Here is a 25,718-nt window from a genome sequence, read left to right on the forward strand (position 1 = left end):
AGTTCTCCCAAGAAACAGCTATAGATTGTAATGAGGACGTACTTCCATTTTCTCCTGGGTTACCTCTATCAATGAATAAAACCAATGAATAAAAAGGTTTCTGAGGATTTCAAAATGCACAGGAAGGGAGGGAGGGAGGGAGGAAGGGAAACTAGAAAAATTCAGCCAACATTGATTTTGCCGTGGATTTTGTTAGCAGATCAAGGAACCACATCTAATATTTCTCTTCTAGCCCATCACAGTGCTGAATAGGTGCTGGGCTGAAGCTGGACATTCAATAAATATTGGTTAATTGATTAGCTATGAGCCATCCAATTTCAGGCCTTTAGGACCCAGTGAAAATAAGCAGAATGTGTAGGAAACTATTGTGTTGTCTGCAGGTATGACTGTTTGCTGACTTTTTCTGCCAAAAGATAAAGATTTCTTTTGTAATATTATTCTCAAAGCAGTTTGCTGTGGGTGAGATTTTTGGCTCTGATTTCTGACTTTAATGATACTCCAGATTATCTCATTCCATACTGGGTTTGCCCTATCCCCATCGTCCTTTGGAATATCCTGTGTCCTCGCCCCAAAGCTGGAGAGCAACTGTGCTGATGGTCCTGTCATCATCTTGGCATGACTTGAAGGGGCAACACATTCCTAGAGCATGAGCTGGGCTGTCATCGTGGGCCTCAGTTCATGCCCCAGTCCAGAAGCTGAGTTAAACTTTTTGGTGTTCAGTTCCCATTATCGGCCCCTTCTTACCCCCTGCATCTGGGCAACCATTTCTGGGGTTGCAGTGGAGAATCTGTAGTCAAGCAATTCTTCCATCCCAAGGAGAAGTCTGGCTTCCCCCCGACCCCATAGTGAAAGAGAAAGAATGGGGTGGGACAGGGACCTAGCCTGAGCTGAGATCCACAGAGTTATTTGCTACCATCTCTGCCCCTCCTCATGGCCCAACTCAGCCACCACCAATCAGTCATGTGATTATTAATTGTAATAAGTGCTGAAAATTATTGAGACTTCACATATACTGGTTATGTATGCTCAGTGCTTTACATATATCCTCTCATTGAATTCTCCCAACTCTCAGAAAGATATGCTACTTTTAGCTCCACCGTGAAAGCTCAGAAAGCTAAGGCTTCCGTTTAGTAACAGGCCAAGGTCACCCAGCTGGATGTGATGGAGCCAGGAAATCAGATCGGGCCAGTTAGACCCAACACGCTAGCTTTTAGCCCGTGTGTTCCAAATGTTGTTGTTGTTACTAAGTGCTGTGGTCTAAATGTGTCCCCCAAAATTCATGTGTTGGCAACTTCATCCCCAATGCAACAGTGTTGAGGGTGGGGCCTAGCGGGAGGTGTTTAAGTCATGAGGGCTCTGCCTCATGAATGAATCAATGCTGCTGTTTTTAAAATGACTTAGAGGAGTGGGCTTGCTCTCTTCTGCTCTTCTGCCATGGTGGTTTTTTTTTTTTTTTTTAATCAGGAACATCCTGGAATTTCTTCGTTCTCCCAAGAAACAACTACAGATTGTAATGAGGATGTACTTCCATTTTCTCCTGGGTTACCTCTACCAGTGAATAAAGGAAGGTGTTTGAGGATTTCAAAATGCACAGGAAGGGAAGGAGGGAGGAAGAAGCAAGAAGGCTCTTACCAGATGCAAGTACCTTGATCTTGGACTGCCCAGCCTCCAGAACTGTGAGAAGCAAATTTCTGCTCTTTATAAATTACACAATCTCAGATGGTCTGTTATAGCAGCACAAAGAAGACTCAGACACTAAGTATCATTATTTGGCTATTTGACTATATCTGGCAATACTTATATAGCCATTATACTTCTATATATCCTTTTCTCAGACTTAGCATAGATGCATCATGGGAAATACTGGATAATGCATAAAAATTTTCAGGGAAGGAAATAAAAGTGCTGCAACATTGTATATGGGGCTGGAAAATAATTTAAATCTTAAGTCTGTCAGAAGCAGCAAGTTATCTCTCCAGTGCTTCACACCAGTCAGGTAGATCTGGAGGCTGTTTTGGAGGTGGAGGGATGCAGAGAGAAACTGGCATAGAGGAAATTTTAAGCTTCTTCTCTCCTGGGTTGTGGTCTTGTGTGGTTCTTTCAAGAACGATTGTTATGCATATTTTTAATGTAACTCTATCAAGTCTAGCAAGTTAATTAACCTGGAATGTGACAACACAGAATTAATTTTCACTTGAAAATCTCCTGATGCACCATGCAATTGTTAGTCAAGAGCCCCAGCCTTGCCATTAAGTAACAAACACTGAAGTGCTTCAGTTTGGATCACATATGATCTCTCTCTCTCTCTCTCTGTCTCCCTCTCTCGACTCAGCAATTCACAATGGATGGCAAATTGACTAAGACCCACAGCCTTCTGCAAATGCCTGGCTTCTCCAAAGCCTAGAACCATGTTCCACAGGCTGTGGGCACTATTGATTCAAGAATTTTCAACAATGGGGTGATTCAGGAACTTCTTTCATCAGCTGGACCCCGGGTGTCAGCCCCATCACAACATCCTGGAAAGACCTGCCGTGGTCTCTACTTTCTGCTGGTTTCTCACTGTAATCCTTTCACGCAGAAGAGCAACACTTTCCATTGCCATTAGGGTAAAGTATGATGAGGGCCCTGATGGTGCCCCTGCTCATCTCTGTGACATCACTCACTGGGCACCTCTTTCCTGCCACACACTCTATGAGCTCCCCTCATCCCCTCGATTGGTTAAACGCTCACCCACCACAGGGCCCTAGCACGCGTTGTCCTATTTGCATAACACGTCTCCCTGGTCCTTCTGAAGCTCGGCTCACATGAGCTGCCCACAGGATTGTCTCTCCTGACATTACCTTCAAACCAAAATCAGGTTTCTGATGTACAAGCTCCTGCAGAAGCATTCCTTTTCCTTCAGAGCACTTGCCTCGGTTTGTAAATACACATTGATGCATGTGAATCTACAACTGACATCTGCATCTTCCCTCAACCATAACCCCAGTGAGAAGAAAGTTGTTGGCCTCGCTTGCTAATGGATTCCTCCTCGCCCAACCAGGTCTGCCTCACCCTGAGACCTAGAGGTTGCTGGGAGCAGGACCTACCTGTATATCTCTGGTGTCCAGCACCATGGTGGGTGTTAATGAGAAACGCAGTGGATGTTTGCAGAAGAAAGAAGAGGAGAAAAGATGGAAGGAAGGAAGTAGTAAGGGAAAAGGTAGAGAGGGAGCTTGGGAGGGAGTGGGGACGTAGGGGAAGAGGAAAACAGGGGAGAGGAGGGGAGAGGGAGGGAAAGGGCGGAGTTCCTGATCAAGGTTAGGAGTTAACAGGAGACACCGGCCACTGGCCTGCAATGCCTGGGATTTATGTGGCACTCTTTCTACACGTGGAAATATTTTCCCCAATAAACCAAAGGTTGACTCCAATTTTTACTGTTTACTACTCTGAGGGAGAGCCTGATCAGCCTTCACTATTTCATGAGTGATCATTAAGTGACTCCTAACTCAGTCCTTTCAAGACTGTGTCTCCCTTAAGTCTCTGAAGCCATTAGGGTGTTATTTAGTGAATGGAAACAGTTTACCAAAGCCACACAATGGGAAAAAGATTTAAGAACCATTTCTCACCTCTGTTCCCAGTGACTCATGGGCCTGATTTAAGCCTGGGATCACGTGAGGAGCTATCATTGTATGAGGGCAATTAATCCTCACAGGATCGTTCTAACAACTCTGTGACAGAGGCATGATCACTATTATTTCCACTTTACGGAAAGTGAGGCACAAAGAGAGTAACTTGCCCAAAGTCACACCCCCCTAGTAATTGAGTAAAGGACCCCAAATTGGAACCCATGCTATTAGAATCAGTCCTAGGGAATAGAAAACTAAGATTAGGATCAAGTACCGTAAGAAAATCATGACTTTCCTTGATAGAGTGGAATGCCCCAGCTTGCAAAGCTCTGATACTCACATGACTTCATTTTAACTCTCTGAAGTCCCTGAAAGGTGGTGGCTAGGACACATAGACTTTTAAATATATATATAACAAAACTCAGGCCCAGAAAGGATAAGAAACCTAAGTGTCCAAGAACAAGAAAATGGTGGCTCTGTCACCTACACCAGCCCTCCTGACCCTGGTCCAGCCTTCCTTCCACCACCCCCCCACACCACCGGCCACTTCACAGGTACAACCCTGCCAGACCTGCCCTGCAGAAATTCTGTGGTCAAGCCTGGTATCTGCTAAGACAATAGTAACATCAACATCACATTGATCTATGAATTCCATCCGTAGCCAGAAGCAGTGCTCCCATGAGCTCTGACTAAACATTGTAGGTGCCATAATAGTAGAACCTTCCGTATATGTAAGACTAAATGCTTTACAAAGCAACTCCTACATTCTCTCACTTGTTCTCCCAAATCCTGCCATCATAGCTGGGCTCAAATGAGTGAATATTTTACTGTTTTTGTTGTTTCCTGACTCTCCCTTCGAGATATCCAAGTACTCACCATGGATCCATAGACCCTAATCTGCAATGCTAACATGCATAAAGCTCTGAGGTCTGAGAGTTTTTCTCCCTCGGTTTGTAGCAAACTATTCTGAGAGCAAAACCTTACCTGAACTAACCTAAGGCTATTTATGATATTAATTTATTCCATTGAGTGTGAATATTCATACATGTTATTAATTAAGCTTAATTACAGAGTTCTCCCTCAGATCCTGATGGAGTTGTTGCACAATATTATCTTTTTAAAATCCAAAAAAAAATTTATTGTTGAATCACATCTGATCCCAAAAGTTTGGGATGAAGGATTGTCAATCAGTACTGTGGACATTTGATGAATATTCATCACCGGCTTCTGGGTGAGGGTTTTCCATATACCCCCTCATCCAGTCCTAATTTATCTCAACCTCCATTCGGCAGACATTCTCCTGCATTTAATAGACAGGGACACTGAGGTATGGAGAGATTAGGTAATTTGCTCTTGGTCACGGAGGTACTAAATGCCAGAGCCACGATTCAGCAGCATTTTTAACTCCTACACCAAGTGCTTAGGCTTTCCCTTCTCCAACTAGAATGCAATGTATGTGCGTGCACGTGTGTGTGTGCATGTGTGTGTGTATGTAGGGGTGGTTGGGGTAGGTAGAGATGGCTTCTGAGCTTTGTACAGCATTAAGCAAGCAGAACAGGGACAGAAACATTATACACAGCAGGAAAGAAGAGAGGGGAGAAAACAGCTGAGGATTTCCCAGGGTCTACACAGAACCCTGCTGCCAGTACCCTCCCCCACTAACTTTGCCTCTCTGGACATCTGCGTGGTTTGCAGAGAAAACAGAGGAGACATCCCAAGTCTACTTGGATCCCAAGGAGACAAAGACCAAAGGTGGATTTTTGGCTGCATCTTCCCTTTAAGATAAAGATAGACATTATTGGAGTCCAAAGAAAAGAGGACTATCTCTTTTCAGCATCTGAATGTCTCCTCCAAGGGATGTAGGAGGTTCCACTAGAGGGCAGACAGCACGTGCGACGGATGGTTCCAGGTTGGACTGCTGATTTGTTGGTGAGCACAGACTCTAGTGGGGATGGTATGATACATACTCTCTACCGCTAATCTAGATGCAAGATTGATCTTTGCCAGTGTTGCATGTTTTTATTCAATCTTCTGAACTCTTCTGCAACCATAATTAATGTCAGATCAGTTTATGGATCAACAGTGTATTTTCTGGTTAATGCAACCCTGCACCTATAATAACAAAACTGAGATATATCGCTCTACCATGATTCCCTGTTCATGCTTCATCTCTTCATGTTTACATCTGGTTTAACTTTTTCTAATCTAAAATAAATCAGCATGAAAAGCATTAGATTTTTCATTTAGATTCTCAATTGCCTTTTATTACCGAGATAATATCCGTTATCTGATTGCAAATGGTAGGATTGTTCCCTTGTTAGGATCTGAATGAGGATGCCGCAGTTCAATCTATCTGTCTCTCCTTGTTTCTCCTTCACTTTTGTTTTCAAGGTGGTGGCTGGTGGGGTTCTGATTTGAAAATGAGATGAATCAGGATGTAAAGTGGATATATTATTCCTACTATTTCTGCTCTTGGAGGCACATGGAGGAAGACAGCCTCCCCTGGCTGTCTAATGAGATGTGGTCTGCAGAGTGTTCACTCTTCATTTTCCCACCAGGTGACTTCAGCTCCCTGTGTGTTTGCAGGTATAAGTGAGAGCAGCAAGGACGAAGCACTTGGCTGGAGATTTCTATGCAAACATCAGCCATGAGGGGAGAATGACGCTAAAATATAGGCATGTTAATTACCCAGTTACCAAGTCAGATTTAGCTGAACTATTTTGTATATGAAAGAGGTAGATTTCCCTGGATTCGTTAAGTATTCCTTTCAGCATGTTCTATTATGTTTCTTATCATTTGTAACATTTTCTCCTTATAGGCATACCTCAGAGATATTGGGGGTTCGGTTGCTGACCACCACAATAAAGCAGATATCACAATAAAGCAAACCACATGAATTTTTTGGCTTCCCAGGACATAGAAATGTTGTTTACACTATATTGTACTCTATTAAAGGTGTATTATGTCAAAAACATGTACATACCTTAATTTTAAAATACTTATTGCTAAAACAAAAATTCTAATCATCTGAGCCTTCAACAAGTTGCAATCTTTTTGCTGGTAGAGGGTCTTGCCTTGGTGTTGACAGCTGCCAGCTGATCAGGGTGGTGGTTGCTAAAGGCTGGAGTGGCGGTCGCAATTCCTTAAAATAGGACAACAATGAAGTCTGCTGCATCAATTGACTCTTCCTTTCATGAAACAGTTCTCTGTAGCATGTGACATTGTTTGGAGGCATTTCACCTGCAGTAGAACTTCTTTCAACTTTGGAGGTAATCCCCTCAAACCTCGCCACTGCTCTATCAACAAGTTTATAAAATATTCTAAGTCCTTTGTTGTCATTTCAACAATGTCCATAGAATCTTCACCAGGAATAGTTCCATCTCAAGAAACAATTTTCTTTGTTGCTTCATAAGAAGTGACTTCTCATCCATTAAAGTTTTATCATGAGATTACGGCAATTCAGTCACATCTTCAGGCTCCACTTTTAATTCAAGCTGTCTTGCTATTTCTACAACATCTTCAGTTACTTCCTCCACTGAAGTCTCGAACCCCTCAAAGTCATCCATGAGGGTTGGAATCAACTTCTTCCAAACTCCTGCTAATGTGCTATTTTGACCTCCTTTCATGGATCATGAATGTTCCTAATGGCATCTAGAATGGTGAATCTTTTCCAGAAGGTTATCAATTTGCTTTGCTCAGATTCATCAGCAGAATCACTCTCTATGGCAGCTATAGCCTTAGGAAATGTATTTCTGAAATAATAAGGCTTGAATGTTGAAATTACTTCTTGATCTATGGGCTGCAAAATGGATGTTGTATTAAACACGAAAACAACATTAATCTTCTTGTACATTTCCATTAGAGCTCTTGGGTGACCAGGTACATTGTCAATGAGCAGTAATATTTTGAAAGGAATCTTTTTTTTTTTTTCTAAGCAGCAGGTCTTAACAGTGGGCTTAAAACAGTCAATAAACCATGCTGTAAATAGCTTTGCTGTTATGCAGGCTTTGTTCTTCCATTTATAGAGCACAGACAGAGTAGGTTCAGCATTATTCTTAACGGTCCTCGGATGTTCACAATGGGAAATGAGCATTGGCTTCAACTTAAGTCACCAACTTCATTATCCCTAACAAGAGAGTCAGCCTGTCCTGTGAAGCCAGGCATTAACTTTACCTCCCTAACTATGAAAGTCCTCGAAGGCATCGTCTTCCAGTAGAAGGCTGTTTAGTCTCCATTGAAAATCTGTTGTTTATCCACCTTCATCAGTTATTTTTTGGATAACTTGCAGCAGCTTCTACATCAGCGTTTGCTGCTTCACCGTGCACTTTGATATTACAGAGACAGCTTATTTCTTTAAACCTCATAAACCAACCTCTGCTAGCTTCAAACTTCTTTTCTGTATCTTCCTCACCTCTCTCAGCCTTCATAGAATTATGGCTGGATTAGGCTTTGGCTTAAGGGAATGTTGTGGCTGGATTGATCTTCTATCCAGACCACTCAAACTTTCTCCATATCAGCAATAAAGCTGTTTTACTTTCTTATCATTTGTGTGTTCACTGGAGTAGCACTTTTAATTTCCTTCAAGAATTTTTTTCCTTTGCATCCACAACTTGGCTAACTGTTTGGTGCAAGAGGCCCGGCTTTCAGCCTGACTGGGCTGTTGACATGTCTTCCTCACTAAGCTTAATCATTTCTACACTAATCATTTCTAGGCATAATCATTTCTAGCTTTTGATTTAAAGCAAGAGACGTGAACGCTTCCTTTCACTTTTACACTCAGAGGCCATTGTAGGCTTAATTAGCCTAATTTTCATACTTTTGTAGCTCAGGAAATAGGTAGCACTTGAGAGGTGAGGGAAAAACTAGCTGTTGGAGCAGTTTCTTGATTAAGTTTGGCATCTTTTCTGGGTGCAATTTGTGGCACCTCAAGACAATTACAATAGTAATATGAGCCCAGGCGCGGTGGCTCACGCCTGTAATCCCAGCACTTTGGGAGGCTGAGGTGGGTGGATCATGAGGTCAGGAGATCGAGACCATCCTGGCCAACACAGTGAAACCCCGTCTCTACTAAAATACAAAAAATTAGCTGGGCACGGTGGCACGTGCCTATAGTCCCAGCTACTGGGGAGGCTGAGGTAGGGGAATCGCTTGAACCCGGGAGGCGGAGGTTGCAGTGGGCTGAGATCGTGCCACTGCACTCCAGCCCGGCGACAGAGCAAGACTCTGTCTCAAAAAAAAAAAAAAAAATAGTAATATGAAAGATCATTGATCACAGATGACCATAACAGATATAATAATGAAAAAGTTTGAAATATTGAGAGAATTTCAATGTGGCACAGAGACATCCAGTGAGCACGTGCTTTTGGAAAAACAGCACAACTAGACTTGCCCAATACAACTGCCACAAACCTTCAACTTGTAAAGTACGTGATATCTGCAAATTACAATAAAGGAAAGCGCAACAGAATGAGCTGTACTTGACAATGTGAGCTGATGATTCTAGAACTGAGTCCATTTCTCATTCCATGTGGAAACGTCTTTCTCCAGGAATTGTTTACCACCACTTCCTGCTTTCCCCCAATGAGAGTCCTGAACAGTTGGAAATACTTTGAAATCAAATACACTGAAGTTACTCTGACTTTGGAACACCTCAGAAAATTCTGAGAATTCAATAGCTCACTTGACCCTTTAACTTTTAACTCAATTGTTGTCTTTCTTCTTTCAAAGCAACAGAGACAAAACAAAACAAAACAAAACAAAAAACAAGAAGAACAAAGGCATTTCCAGCTCCCTGGCTCACCTGTTTGATGACACGCCTGTCCTGGGCCTGCGGGGGGGAAAGGCCTTCAGATTTGGTATATTTTACACTGGTGATTGATTTCTGTGATTCTTTTTCACCCAGACTGACAGAAAGTAATGTAAAAGGAGTGCTTTTTGTGGCTGACTTTCACACCTTCTCAGAATTAGGGGAAGTGATAACTTCTGCTTATTGAACGCTAGCAAAATTTGGTCCTTAATGGCTTTATAACAGAAAAATCGTAGCAGCCACACCATGGAGTGCTTACCAAGGGCCAGGCACCATTCTAAATGCTTCACAGGCATTATGTAATCTCCATGGCAACTCCCAAAGGAAGGCACTACTGTAATCCCATTCTAAAGGCAAAGAAATGTTATTAATAATAACATCAATAATGATGTGATCAATGACTTTTGGGGCTCTTATTATGAGCCAAGGGTTTCCCTAAGTGCTTGTCATACACAACTTACTCAAGCCTCAAAGCAGCACAAGAGGAAGGTACTCTTGGTAACTCCATTTTACATATGAGGCGACTGACACTGAGGCAACTGAGAGTCCATGAAAAATTGAAGAGTTAATGAATGGAAGAGTCGGGATTCATATCCAAGTTCACCTGATCAAGGCCAAGCCCTTGCTCCTCTGCTGCCTCAGTAAAACATCATTTCTTTAATTAAGATGCTAGAAGTTGTAACCGAAATTTATCATGGCCACACAATACTACGTACTTCAGGATTTCAGCTACAAGACATTTCAGAACAGGCAACACTATAGCTATAGAGAGCAGACGGGCGACTGCCAGGGACTGGGCTGGGAAAGGCATTGAGTACAAAGGGCACAGGAGACTTTTTGGCTTGTGGAAATGGCCTATGTCACAATTTGGTACTGGTGTCCAACTGTATCCATTTGTCACAACAAAATGAACTGTATGCTTCAAAAACGTATGAGTAATCATGTATGTAAATTATGTTTTAATAAGGCTATATGTAAATTATGTTTTAATATATGTTTAATATATATTAACAAATATATTGTGAATAAGCTTCCATTTAGCTTAGAATTTCAATTCAACAAACATATAACTAGTACGGGAAATAGGACATGCACCCTGACCTCAGGGATCTCACTGTCTAACGAAAGAACCTGCAACTGACAACTGTCCTAGGCATTCATACTTCGTGTTCTGTAAACACAGGTAAGTGCAGGGCCAGCTTCATGGGTGTAAGACCTGTGAATCTGCATAGGGGCCAGTACACTGAATTGCCACGTGCTCAGTTTAATGTCACTATTTTGAATTTTTTTTTAATTGTGGTAAAATATACACAACATAAAATTAACCATTTAAATCATTTTCAAGTTCACAACTAAGCACGTTCACGATGTTGTATGTACTATCATCACCACAAACCACCTGCAGAACTTTTTTTATCATTCTGAACAGAATCTCTGTACCTATTAAACGATAATTCCCCATTCCTCCTCCTCCCAGCCCCTGGGAGCTCTATTTTACATTTTGTTTTTGTGAATTTGACAATTCCGGGTTCTTCATAAAAGCAGAGTACAACAATGTTTGTCCCTGTGTGTTGCATTATTTCATTTGGCACCACATCCTCACAGTTCATCCAAAGGTGGGCTGCCTTTTCACTCCATTGAGTGTCCTTTAATGCACTCAATATTCAATTTGGATGAAGTCCAATTGATCAATTTTTTTTCTTTTGTGGACCTGTGCTTTTGATATCACCAACTTGAAAATTTTAATACTTCGTCTTTTTTTTTTTTTTTTTTTTGAGACGGAGTTTCGCTCTTGTTGCCCAGGCTAGAGTGCAATGGCCCCATCTCGGTCCATGGCAACCTCCGCCTCCTGGGTTCAAATGAGTCTCCTGCCTCAGCCTCCTGAGTAGCTGGGATTACAGGTGTGTGCCACCATGCCCAACTAATTTTTGTATTTTTAGTAGAGACAAGGTTTCTCCATGTTGATCCGGAACTCCTGACCTCAGGTGATCTGCCTGCCTCAGCCTCCCAGTGTGCTAGGATTATAGGCGTGAGCTCCTGCACCCAGCTGCCAATACTTTGTCTTTGAACTTGTGTTTTGTAAGTGACAGCCAACAGGACCATGGGGCATGCTGGGGGCAGAGGAGGCACGTGCACTCCCTCACCACCCCATTGACATAAGGTGATCCTCATTCACAGACTTTGGGTGAACCTACAAAGTCTGGGTGTGGGAGTTCAGGAAGATACACAGTGAATACAAGGTGAGTGCATTCTGTCCCAGAACAAGGACGTTGAAATGCCAACAGCCATGAGGTCCCACTTCCCATTGGAACCAGATTGACTTCAAAGGCAGAAAGAAGGCAATGATGTTCTGAAAAACACGAGTGACCAGTAGCCCTATCAAAATCTCTCTTACTCATGCTACTTCCCTGTATAGCCAGCCACTTATATGTTGAAATGATGACACAGAAGGAAGAGAAAGACAGGGCAACCCTAGTTCCTTTCCTTATAGTCTTTCTTCACTCATCAGCAGGCCAAAGGGAAGAGAGTACTGGTAAAATTATATAAAGCAATGAAATTACAAACAGTTGAGTTGATGTTTGCAGCACTTCCATCATTCTGGTTTGAATGAAATACATATATGCACCTATGAGCTACAAAAAACATGAACTGTGTCATTTTGGTGAGTCTACCTGTGAGCTACATGGTTTTGAATTTGTGTTAAAACTGTCATTGCACAATGTAAAGCTGAAAAGTAAAATTTGTGATAATAACATTTTAATTTGTACTTAGACCAACATAAATAGCAAATTTAAAACACTGTAAAAAAGTCAAGAGAAAGACTACAGAATAGGATGAGAATGATTTATATTTTAGTACCATTGCTGACAATTTTCCTTGGTTTTCATGGATTGATTGATTGATTGATTGATTGCAATGGGTCTCACTCTGTTGCCCAGGCTGGTCTTGAATGGGCTCAAATGATCCTCCCACCTCAGCCTCCCAAAATGCTGAGATCACAAGTGGGAGCCATTGCTCCTAGCCCTTTCCCTAGTTTTAAAACAAGGGGATCAGATTTTCATTTTGCAAGCTTCTTCCAGATTGCAGAGGCTGAACCTGAGTAAACAGCCATGGTTGTGGAGCTGCTCCACAGAATCTTCACGGTTGCTTTTCCTGTATATCTGACAGCTAGCACAGTGGCTGCATGCGCTGGGAACTACAGAGCTTTCCTACTTCCAATCAGCGGTGAGGAGGTAAGCACACGGCCTCTCCCATTCACTTCTGAGCCTCTCTGCATATCCAGTAGCCAAGTCCCTTTCACACAGCTCACCCAGAACATCATCACCAAACAGGTTGCCTTGAAAACTAGTGCAATATGAGGCAGCCAACCTAGAGCCACGCACTGAGAAGCCGGCAGTGTCTAGACAGCATCAGTGAGGAGTTGAGTGCATCTGCAGCTAAAATAAGGGGATCTGTGAACTTTCTGTAAATTGAGGACTGAATCAGAGGCATCTGGGCCCTGACACAGGCCCTGGGTTGCCAATGTACTTGCTCCTGGCTGCTGGCCACTCTGCTGGGAGGTGGTTTCCTGCATTAGACATAAAATAGCAAGCAATGCGTTGTTTACTTTGAGAAAATATTTCTCCCATTTGTCTTCAGCCCTGTTTGTTTTTCTAATATGTTATTATTCCTAAATTTGGGATATTTTCCAAGATACTCATTTTTAGGGCTGTCTCAAAGTCCTTTCTAGATGGAGAAGAGATATAAATTAGACTCACAGAGAGGAAGTTAAATAATTTCACTTTTTGGAATTGGATTAATGAAAACATTGCTCAAACAAGTGACCTTCATTTTTAGCTTCATTTGGACAAACTAGAGCTGTTACCTGTTTGTCCATCTGTCTGTCCGTCTGTGATCACTGAAAAATGAGTGAATCTGTAATAGAGACTAATGTAAGTATTGAATCAAGGAAGATCTCTTACATGCACTAAGTAGTCAACCATCATTCACTCTGGCCTCAGGTGCTCATCTAAAACATACTGCATGCACTTCTGGTTATTCATTTCTTCATTCATAATTCATCCCACAAATGTCTACTGAGAACTGACCTGTGCCAGGGGCACATGGTGAGCTAGAGCAGATTATGTGCACTTTGCCTCATGGAGCTCCCAGAGACTCCAACCTATGTGCTTTCAATCCCAAGGGCTCTTTCTATTTCCTTTACTCCACAGATGCAAAAATTTAAAATAGAATGTGGCAGGCTAAATACTCAGATGGTTTTTAAGATTCCTCTTGGTGTACATGCCCTATATGTTCCCCTCTCTTTGATGGTGAAAAGATCCTATGAATATGATGGGCAATCACGTCCATGATTAAGTTACATTATACAGCAAAAGGGTTGGGTTTTACAGATGTAATTAAGGTTACTAATCAGTTGACATTGAGTCAATCAAAAGGGAGATTATATAAGATGGACCTGACCTAATCAGATGAGCCTTTTATAGAAGTCAGAGACAGTCAAAGTAGCAGAGATTCTCCTTCTGGCCTTGAAGAAACAAACAACGTATTGTGAGCTGACCACGGCTAGAGCCTCAGACAGTGACCTGAGGCAGTCCTCTAAAAGCTGAGAATGATCTCTGGCTAACAGCCTGTAAGAAAATGGGGACTTCAGTCCTGTAGCCACAAGGAACTGAATTCTGCCAAGAACCAGTGATCGTAGAAGAGGACCCCCAAGCCTCAGAGATCGCAGTCTCAGTGACACCGTGATTCAACCTGAAGAGATCCTAATCAGAGAAGCCATCTAACCTACACCAGAACTTCTGATCTACAAATAATCAGTGGCATTGTTTTAAGCTGCTATATATGTAATAATTAGTTAGGCAACAATAAAAAATAAATACAGATTGTGTCTGCCAGATTTTTTTAGTTTTACTAATAGCCAATCATAACAGACACAATAGGTGATCCTACCCTAAATTGGTATCATCTCAGTCATAAGTACAGCAGCTAGCTGCTTCAGTTAATTTGTACATGGTGGTCATTTCCCTTGGACTGGAGAACCCCTACTGACAACCCTGTGGACCATCATTTTGGAAATACTTAATGTGGCACGGGACAACCTTGAGAATCTGGCTTCTGCTATTATATGCTTGATACAAATGTCATTAACTTGGAAAACTTTTAGCCATTATTTCTTCAAATCTTTTTTCTCCTCACTCCTCCCCCCCCCATTCTTTCTGTGTATCTAATCACATGTGTGTTGGGCTTCTTGATATCATCCTCCAGGTCACAGGAGCAGCATCCATAAAGTGCTAGTTACAATTTGCCTGCACCCAAGGGCCACGTCTTTTCGCCATGGCTCTGTGATAGAGGTGGAGATGGCGGGAAAACGTATGTTGAAACTTGGACAACAACAACAACTCATTGTCACGTGGAACAACCTCCTTGCCAATTCCACGGCTCAATCCTCTATATAGGTTATCTCTTTTAATGCCTTCAGCAACCCTATAAGGCAGATATTATCATAGTTCATATGAACACAGATGAGAAAACTAGGCTCAAAGAGAACAAGAAAACTGTCAAGGTCACTCAGCTAGCAAGAGCCCAGACAGTCTCAATCCAGTGCTCGTTCTCTTAACCACACCACCACCTTTCATCTGCCATCTCTTCTCTCCCTTGGTTTGGTTTGACTGAAATGTGGATATGGTTTCTCCACAAGTTCCCAGTTCCCTGGTGGAAACTGACCAAAATGATGTCAGATAGATCTTACAGTGCTCTCTCTCTTGCCGTGTCTCCCTCTCCAAATCTCACTCTGGCTCTCTCTTCTTTTTTTAAATTTTTCTCTCTTGTCTTCATTTTGGAAAGTTCATTGATCTTTTCTTCTGCAGCCTCTAATCTGCTGTTAATCCCATCCAGTAAAATTTCCATTTTAGACAGTGTCATTTTTTCTTATCAAGAAGTTCTTTTTAAAAAAATAATCCATTTCTTGCCCCATTACGGTGATGTCTTTTCTTAAATCCCTGAATTTAAAGGGAAAACAATATAATTATAATATCTGTAATAGCCTTTTAATAGATCATTATTTGTGAATTCTCTCATTTGCATCATTAATGAATCTGTTTTTACTAACTAGTATTATCTTGGTTATGAGTCATATGCTCTGGATTCTTTGAAAGTTTAGTAATTTTGATTGGATGCCAGACATTGTAAATTTTATATTATTGCTTGCTGGATTTTGTTGTAGTCTTGTTAAAAAAAAAAAAAGGTTTGAACTTTGTTTGCCAACTAAACCACTTGAGGAATGGCTTGATTATTTCAACAACTGGTTTTAAAATTACTATGGATGGATCTAGGGTAGCCTTTACTGAAGCTAGTTTAGCCACACTACTAAGACATGACCCTCCTCGGGGCTCTATGTGATTTTCCTGTATTCAGTGCGGTCTCTACATTCCAGGTGGTGAGGCACCTGAATGATTCATGGCTCTGAGGTAGTGCTGAGAAGTGCTCATCTCACAGCTCCCCAGTAAGATGTTCTTTCCTTGCTGGTTTTCTGTCTGGTCATAGAGACTTTCTCCCTACACAGCACAGATTAATTTTCAGCCAGACTCAAGAGGGCCCGATACAAACTTCTGGAGTTCTTTTTTTTTTTTTTCCCCTACTTCCTTCCTCTCAAGAAGTGTGCCTTGCAAATTACAGTCACACCCTGTGTCTCTTCAGCTCAGAGAGACTACTGGGTTCTGCTTACGTTTTCCCTTCCCGTGCCCCCATCCAGAAATTGCCATTCCTTCTGCCTGAAATGTCCTCCCCTTCCCCAATTGCCTATACTCTCTCTGTCCTGCCACGCCTGGAAACCTCCCACTCTTCCATAAAGAATGTGCCCAAAGGTCTCCTCCGTGCAGTCTTGCTGAGTTCTCTGGATCCACAACTCTGTGTAGACACCCTGGCCTGGCATCACTGGGATGGGTGCCTCCTCAATCAGATGATAAGCCTTTTTGACCTCTATGTCCCCAGCACCTACCACAGTTCCTGTCACAGGGTAGGTCCTTAATACGTATTTGTTACAAGAGCAAGCTCAAGTGTCTCCTCTTTAATCCATCTGCTCCTGTAGAGGAGGAAGAGGACCCAGGGTGGCAACTACAGAGGGTGGTAAGAACACGTGTGGTCCTCAGAGCTGTAAGGAGGTTCTCAGTGAGAAAGCTGTGGGTGGACAAGTGTCTCAATCAGAAGGAAAGAGAAAGGGCCTCCAGTTTAGAGGAGCACGATGACTGCCCCTAACCACTTCATTCTGGTGTAGTTGACTTTCTCTGTAGTTAGCTCTGAACCTCCCTGGGTTCCAGCTGTCGTTCTCAGGAGATGTGCTGCCTCCCCCAGCACCACGTGAGAAGTACAATCTGTAGAAGAAGATGTAACCTAGATGGAATCCTCCTTCTGCCGCTCTTAACTGTGTCACTGTGCAGCCTGCACCATGTCTCCGGCCTCACAGAATTTTCTCTTTGGAAAAATAGGCCTCATGTGTCTCACACAGCTGTTGTGAGCTTCAATGAGGCAATTCAGGAATCAGCTGACACCGGCCTCTTTTGTTCCATCTCCATCTCTCAGCTCTCCTTGCACACAGTGGTCCTGGCTTCCACACTCTCCTCTCTGACTCACATCTGCCCCCACTCCCTGCCCTTCCACACACTAGTTTTCTTAACAAGGACAATTCCACTGGCCTTTTTGTGACTTTCTTTGGGGTTCATGCAGTTGGAAAATAATGGTCTAGAACTTGCAGATCATGGTTTCAGAACTGCAACAGAACCACCAAGTTCTCTATTTAAAAACATAGATTTCTGGAAGCCACCCCTCCCAGAACCCAGGGGTCTGAATTCTTAGAATGTTCTAAGGATTCTAAAATACACTAAGGTGCAGGGGCCATGCAATCTTCCATAAGATGGCAAAACCTCATTTAGATCCTTGTTCCTAGGGAGGTCCATTTTATGTCAAAAATGCCTCATTAATGCTTTCTGCCTTAACCCTAGCTTTATCGTGAGGGAGTCAGGTGTGGATGAACTCACACTCTCAAGAGTCTCTTGTCGGTGATGGAATTTGCAGCTGGTCCCAGGAGTGGGCGTGCTCTGAATGAAAACTGTGCATTTAGCTCCTGGCCAATTTGATGACTAATTTCTAAATTGCTTGGGGGATGGGGTTACCCTGAGCCAAGAATATAGGTGGTCATAAGTCCCTGTGACCTGACATTTTGAGTGTGGGGAAGGAGGGAAGGGAAGTGTTTTGCCCCAACTTAAACAAGATGGCTTACAAAGCAGCAGCACCCATAAAGCACTGGTTACAATTGGCCTGCACCCAGGGGCCACGTCTTGGTGCCATGGCTCTGTGTCACTTTCATGTGGTACAGCCTCCATGCTAGCCCCAAGACTTAACCCTTTACATAGGTTATCTCTTTTAATGCCCCCAGCAACCCTATAAGGCAGATATTATCATTGTTCATATGAACACAGATGAGAAAACTAGGCTCAAAGAGAACAAGAAAATTGCCAAGATCACTCAGCTGGCATGAGCCCAGACAGTCTCAATCCAGTGCTCTTTCTCCTAACCACACTACCACCTTTCATCTGCTGTCTCTTCTCTCCCTCGGTTTGGCTGAAGTGTGGATGTGGTCTCCCCACAAGTTCCCAATTCCCTGGTGGAAATTGACTAAAATGATGTCAGATAGATATTACAAGCTTTAGCTGCCAATGCCATGGGTCAACTCACACTTGACCTCTCGTTAAATACTGTCCATTGTAGCAAGATTGGAGACCTCACTCACCAGATCTGCCTCCTGATGCAACAAAACTGACTTCAGACTTCTGACTCCTCACACCTCTTTAGGACCTTGCCCTGTGACAGGCAGCTCCAGTTGGCAGGTGCAGGGAGGGCTGGAAAAATATGGTGAGAGGGCAGCATTGAGACCCAAGCACAGCCATTTCATTTCCCTCTCAGTTCTTGGGCTTCTCATGTCTGCGTTTGAATGGAGGCCATCAGCCATTGTCAGTGGAGGCTGAGCTGAGGCTTCTAGGAGGAGCCCAAGCACCCACCAGACAGCAGGCAAGGCAGAGGAATGAGGCAGGGGCTCCCAGCCTGTTGGCGGAGTGGCGGAGCTCATGAAAATCTTTATTGCCCTTTGTTAAACAGCCTTTTCTCAGCCCTCCTCAGGCTGGAGGTAGAGTCTTCACTGCAGTCAGAGCCACGAGCACATCCCAGCAAAAGTAATGCTTGGAGGCCAGGACTTCAGGGGGAAAGGTGAGGCTCCAAAGGCTTTGATCTGGCTAAGCTCTTCATCTTGGTCTGGAAACAGGGAAAATTATTTTGCACCTTTTGATAACTGTGAGAAGAAAGGAAATGTTCGCTTTACCCCCTGTTTGGTCTCAGTGACCTCTTTATTTCCTGAATCAAATTCTCTTGAAGCCCAAATACTTAAAACTTGAGTGCTTTTATTTTACAAGACCGAACGGTGTACTCCAACCACTTGAAAACATTCAGCAAAGCCCAGAGCTAAGTTTCCAAACTATAGTGGGATATTGAAACCACTCTGGGAGACTTCTTCTTCCAGCCATGACAGAGTAACCAGACAACAGCTAGGAAACAATGACTTCTAGACATTGAACAACAAACAGTGCAGCACTATGACCCCTGAGAGGTGAGTCCTACAATTGTCCCCACCTGGAGGCCGTGTCCAGGTTGCAGCTTGGGAGGGGAAACTCAGCTGAGCCTGGGGTCTTTGCTGAGTGGAGGAGGTAGAGAAGGAAATTAGAGAGGCCGATGTAGCTGGAATTTGGGAAGAGGAGAACTGCAAAGGAGAGTTCCAGCAGCCTGCAAGGGACCTCCCAGGTCTTTGCCTGAATACTGATCTGCACCTGCCCGAGAGAAAAATACCTGAAACCAAGAAAATAACTTCCAGAAAGTGGTAGGTCACATCATTCAGGACCTACTTGGAAGCAATTTCAGTTCCCGCCAGCCAAGGTACAAACACCTTGTCACACACGAGACATCAGGTAGAGTCCTCAGGAAGGTCACGTTGTAACACTGGGAGTAAATTAGCCCACATCAGGGTTTCTCGGCCTCAACACCATGGACATTTTCAGCCAGGTAATTCTTTGTTACAGGGTAGAAGGTGGCACTGTCCTGTGCATTGTAGAATATTAGCAGCATCTCTGGCCTCTACCCATTAGACACCAGTAGCACTTTCCCCAAGGTTGTCACAACCAAACTGTCTCCAGACATTACCGAATATCCCCGGGGACATTTCAACAAGCCCAAACAAATCCAAAAAGTAAGCCTCAAAAGTGTCAAGCTGTTTTCAAATAACTTAAACTTAAGAAAATGAAACACCAAACAATGTAAAATTCACAGTGTCCAAAATTCAATTTTAAAATTACCTAGTGAGACACGTGCACACATATGTTTACTGCGGCACTATTCACAATAGCAAAGACTTGGAACCAACCCAAATGTCCATCAATGACAGACTGGATTAAGAAAATGTGGCACATATACACCATGGAATTCTACACAGCCATAAAAAAGGATGAGTTCATGTCCTTTGTAGGGACATGGATGCAGCTGGAAACCATCATTCTCAGCAATCTATCGCAAGAACAGAAAACCAAACACCGCATGTTCTCACTCATAGGTGGGAATTGAACAGTGAAAACACCTGGACACAGGAAGGGGAAATCACACACCAGGGCCTGTTGTGGGGTGGGGGAAGGGGTGAGGGATAGCATTAAGAGATATACCTAATGTAAATGACGAGTTAATGGCTGCAGCACACCAACATGGCTCATGTATACATATGTAACAAACCTGCATGTTGTGCACATGTACCCTAGAACATAAAGTATAATAATAAAAAAAAAATTACCTAGTGTGCAAAGAAGCATGACCTGTAATCAGGAGGAAAATCAATCACTAGAAACGATGCAGAAATAACAGATGATGATCAAATGAGCAGACAAGGACCTTAGAACAGCTCAAGAAGGTAGAGGAAAGTGCAGACATGACGAGGGACATGGGAGATGAAAGGAGTCGCCTGGTAAGTGTTCTTCCTTGTTTGTCATTGCCAATGCCTTCACGCTGCCCTGGGCCCACTGAGTCACAACGGCCATGACTTTGCCAGAGGCGTATGCAGTTCTTTAAAAAGTTCACTATGAGGCCGGGCACGGTGGCTCACACCTGTAATCCCAGCACTTTGGGAGGCCAAGGCAAGTGGATCATGAGGTCAGGAGTTCAAGACCAGCCTGACCAACAAGATGAAACCCCATCTCTACTAAAAATACAACAAAATTAGCCAGGCATGGTGGCGTGCGCCTGTAATCCCAGGTACTCGGGAGGCTGAGTCAGGAGAATCATTTGAACCCGGGAGGCAGAGGTTGCCGTGAGCCAAGATCGTGCCACTGCACTCCAACCCCGGGCAACAGTGTGAGACTCAGGCTCAAAAAAAAAAAAAAAAAAAGTTCACTGTGAATTCAGCACTACTGGCTAAACCCAATTTGTTTTGTTTTGTTTTGTTTTTGAGACAGAGTGTTGCTCTGTCGCCCAGGTTGGAGTGCAGTGGCACGATCTCGGCTCATTTCAAGCTCTGCCTCCTGGGTTCACGCCATTCTCCTGCCTCAGCCTCCTGAGTGGCTGGGACTACAGGCACCCGCCTCCACGCCCGGCTAATTTTTTGTATTTGTAGTAGAGACGGGGTTTCACTGTGTTAGCCAGGATGGTCTCGATCTCCTGACCTCGTGATCTGCCCACCTTGGCCTCCCAACGTGCTGGGATTACAGGTGTGAGCCACTGTGCCCAGCTGGCTAAACCTAAATTTTTTAAAAGAATGAATAGAAGAGGGAGATGGAAATGATGATGGAGATTTTGAAAAATATTGGGAGGCATGGCCAAATAGTGATTTCCAAATACATAATCTTTCTTTGGCTCCTCTAATGATTAAAGGCATTAGAAACTGTCGCCTATCAGAGAACAGATGAGTGAGCCTTGGCTGATGCATCTCAGCCTACACCTACCATCAGAAAGGTCTCCACAATCAATTAGGAGATGCCCACTACATTCACACCTTAGGAGATATGAGCACATCACTGAATTCTATGAGGTTTCCCTTCCCAGGTTGGCAAAACCATTCAAGCTCTGCTGCATAGAGTCTCAGAAAGTGTCCCTGCTTGCCATGTGGACAGAAGGCAGAGCTTCAATATGGGCTCATCCCATCCTCCGGTTATGGCTACATTGATGTCTGAAATCCATCAAAAACATATGCAGGGGGAGACATGCCCTTAACACACTGTATTTTCTCAGAGTTTGGGGCATTTTTTGAGTGTGCAGACATCAAGGCTTTGAAAATATGAACCCGGGGACCTTCAGCACCCCTCACCATCACCTGCTTCCAATCCTGGTTACTTTCAGCACAGCAGGCTCTGCTCCTTGTTGCTATCAGAAGGAAGTCTATGTAAGGGACCATCACCTGCTTCCAATCCTGGTTACTTTCAGCACAGCAGGCTCTGCTCCTTGTTGCTATCAGAAGGAAGTCTATGTAAGGGACCATCACCTGCTTCCAATCCTGGTTACTTCCAGCACAGCAGGCTCTGCTCCTTGCTGCTATCAGAAGGAAGTCTATGTAAGGGTATGCATGTTGCTAGATCATCCCTGGGCTGGAGTTCAGCAGGTGAGAGGTGGGTTCTCCAATCATTAAGACAGCTCAGGACTAAGCCCATGGTTTTGGAAAAATTTGAGTCTGTAGGTTTTACAGTAAAATCAAGCAGATTTGCAGGACCTCATGGGAAGAACTTGAAATCCATAAGGTTTTTACAGAAATAAAACCTCCAAAACTCACTTTTGCCAGATAACCAGTCAGTTTCTTTAATCTAGCACCTTTGTGCATTGAGAGTTCATCCCAGAGACCTTGCTCGTTTGTCAGCCCATTGAGTACTTTATGGTCAAAACCCGGGGCAGGTTAATCGATGGCCTTGGAGCTGATAGAAGAGAAAGAGTCACGGGGCCAAGTCCAAAGACAGAATCCAGAAGTTGCTAATTGGGATCTCTCATCAGTTCTGCTCGGGAAATTGAGTAAGGAAGTTTCCTTCTCTCTAAATTTCCTAATCTAAATAATGCTGAGATGTCCTGGTGGGAACAACATGAAGAATAGTTTAATGGATGTGGAATATTTTAAAATCGGAAATGTTTGCTACCAAAAATCAAGAGCAGAGCCTGAAGTTCAGAGGGACAGGGGGTGCAAATCCCATCTGATGGTTTTCAAACTTGGCCCGCCCTTGAGCCAAGGAGGCAGGCCCTTCCTGGACAACTTCTGGAGTCGGACGCAGTGAGGCCCATCCAGCCCATCAGACTGATTGTGGGTGGAGGCTTGGATCTGGCATTCATTTTAACATTGGTGGCTCAGTTGTTAGCTGTCAATAGTAGCAGGGCATTGGGCCCTGAAAAAAATGTAGCTGTGACTGTCACATATTTGAAGATTTTTGTAACCTCCTAAAAAGATGTACTTTTTTCACATTGTTTTATTTAGTGTAGCTCTAGGAATAAGTGAAGTTTTACATATGAAGAAAATGAGAATCCCAGATCTACTGTTCGCTGCACAGGGTTTAAAATGAAGCCATGAACACTTTTGTAAGATGCATGATAATGTAATTCAACAAGTTTTTCTCTCTCTGGAGGACTGGAAAATAACCTCAATGAAAATTATGCAATGATAAAAAATTCTGTCCCCATCTGATTAATTACTTGTGAATAATGACATCTCTGATTTCTTTCAATTATATTCTAATTGCACACCTTTTGCTCTGGTTGATTGGGCAATGGAGTAATGAACAACTATTACTGAATTTAATTAGCACCATTATTTCTGTGGCCTTTACATCTCTGTTGTGAACGAGGAAATTCACACTCCCAGGGCTGGAACTGGAAGAAGCCAGCCTTGAACCTTGCAAAACCTGTTCCTTCCACATTGTGCTGGCTTCCTTCTGCCCAGTCTGGGGAACAAAAGACCTGGCGTATTTGCCAGTATTCATGGGAAGGCTTTCCTAATAACAGCATCAATATTCAGAAAGGTTACCTTTTCATAAGGCATTAGCAATTTGCATGTTACATCTATCAAAAGAGATGGGTAAATGAGCTATATGGGAGTCAATTACAATGTCGTTCATAATTTATTCCATGTACAATAAAGAGCCGATCAGATTTCATGCGTGTTTACTTCCTGAAAAGATAACTGCTTGCGGCTGATACTAGTTGCAGAATACAAATATGTTTCAGAGTAAGGTGTTTATCTCACTTTGACATTTTAAATCTCCAAAGTTCTCTCTCTCTCTCTCTTTTTTTTTTTTTTACAAAGTTGTCTCTGCTTGAAAATTAGAGCTTGCTCTCAAAAATAAAAGACCATTCTCACTGACCTAACTTGAATCATCCTATTTTAACTCAATGAAAACATGTCATACATGTTCTCCTGCAAAACACAACAGGAAACAAACAGGAATTTGCTTTTAAAGACAGGTGATTGCAAACATACAGAGCTAAGAATATTTAACTCACAGAAACATGCTGTAGTTTCTAAACATGGATACAAATTACCCAACTCAGTAGTCTTTGGAGCACCACTAAACGTTTGTAAATGCAGACATGTGTCATCGTAAATTACCTTCATCCAATATGCTTTCTCCTTCCCCCATATTTCAAAAACTAAAATAAATTCAGAAACGAAGGTTTTTCCAAATCCCTCAGGGAAGTCTACAAACACATATGATTAATTTATCAGACCAGATAAAACACCTGAACTGTCTGAGGAGCAACAAGTCCATCTCTCTCTGAGTCAAGTGTGTACCCACTCACCCACCCAGGCTCAGCCGTACCTCATATCTGCTGGCTGTCTGCTCGGCCGTCTTCAAGCCTTGACACATATGGATGATACAAACTTTGGCTCTTCTCTGGGAGGGAAACCAGTTACTCTTCACAAAATCCATGACCATCACATGGTTTTTCAACTCTGTACTAAATGTTTTTATCTGGAAAGTCCGATGCACGGCCGTTTCTGCATAGCAGGCAGCATACCCCTGCTGATGAGTTTTTGTAGGAATTCCAGAGTGCTGCATGATACTCGGAATCTTGTGACTTTAGCTAGCGAGACTGGCAAACACAATTTTCTTTGTTTAACCCAGGTATTGAGTGCAACAGGAGGGACTTGGGCAGTGCCCCAGCTCGGACCTGTCCCAGGGTTTTCCAACTCCAGAGCTAGTCATCTCAATATCCCAGCTACATTTGTGAAGGATGTGGATGTGGGAACCTCAAGGGTGACCTTTACATGCCAAAAAAGAAAAAACTTCTTGTTGTGGTCTGTTTCCAGCCTCACGCCTGAGCTCTCGGGTCACTCAAAGTCTTCTCTGATTTCAAAGAAGTATTTCTCTTTCCACTGCCTTGAAACTTTGAACACAGAATTCACCCAGTTACTGAGAGATTCAATATGTTTGCTAGTCTCTATCCTCTCAAATCCAAATAAATTATTTACAGGGCTCTATACAAAGGAACCAAGAGGAATCATCGTTGCTTTTTAGAATTCCTGCTTTTACTTGCCAGGACTGAAAGGAACAAGTGCAGGCTGCCTACCAATACAAAGAGCGTCCTCAGCCCTGGAGAAGAAACACATTCAAGCGAAAAAGAGAACTCCCAGCACAGAAGCAGCAACGGCTGTAAGAGGCCATCAGAAAAACAGCGTGTCACGTGGGAGCTTGGGGGTGGAGTCCACTTGCCTAGAAGGGGGCTCTGGTCCTGGGTCAACCATGGGAAGTTCCCTCACCACCCTGAGCTTCAGTTTACCAGGAGGAAAACCGGAATGAAAATACCCCGTCTGCCACTCACAGGGTTATTGTTAGACTCTGGTGAGCGAAACAGTGAGACAACAACAGCACGGAATAGAGTCACGTTAGGCATCATTTTGAAAGTACAGTTGCACATTCTCTACCCAAATTATTTTGCACAGTGTTCGCTACACATATGATAGTGGAGATTAACGTGGTGCTAATAATTGTTGGATTCTAAATTTCCAATCAATTAGAACTGCAGATCCATGGTATATGCCTCATTTTATTTCTTGTTTTGATGCCATTTCTATTAACCTAGTAATTTAGAAGTGAAAATGGCAAGCCTTGGATGAAGGGTGTGCGCCAAGAGGAAGCGGGTGACAGCATCATGGCTGTGCTCCAAGTCCAGACACAGAACTCTTCTCCACAGGTGACTTTCTCTTGGCAGAGACACCTCCTTGAATAATTAACTCACCTGCCCCACATTGAAAG

General features: G+C 43.2%; 1 protein-coding gene across 3 annotated transcripts in view; it reads right to left on the minus strand.

The window, feature by feature from the left end:
* C9H10orf90 (chromosome 9 C10orf90 homolog) overlaps positions 1–25,130 on the minus strand; it is a 244,944-nt gene extending 219,814 nt beyond the window's left edge. For 2 of the 3 annotated variants that reach the window (XM_025396661.1, XM_025396662.1), the window contains exon 1: positions 24,282–24,550. In XM_025396661.1, the coding sequence (XP_025252446.1) occupies positions 24,282–24,521 (240 nt within the window). In that variant the 5' untranslated portion in view covers positions 24,522–24,550. Of the gene's footprint in view, positions 1–24,281 lie in introns of all 3 variants that reach the window. The other variant, XM_025396658.1, reaches the window with a different exon arrangement.
* Between the last annotated feature and the right edge of the window lie 588 nt (positions 25,131–25,718).

This window comes from Theropithecus gelada, chromosome 9 (assembly GCF_003255815.1).
Source record: "Theropithecus gelada isolate Dixy chromosome 9, Tgel_1.0, whole genome shotgun sequence".
NCBI classification, from domain to species: domain Eukaryota; kingdom Metazoa; phylum Chordata; class Mammalia; order Primates; family Cercopithecidae; genus Theropithecus; species Theropithecus gelada.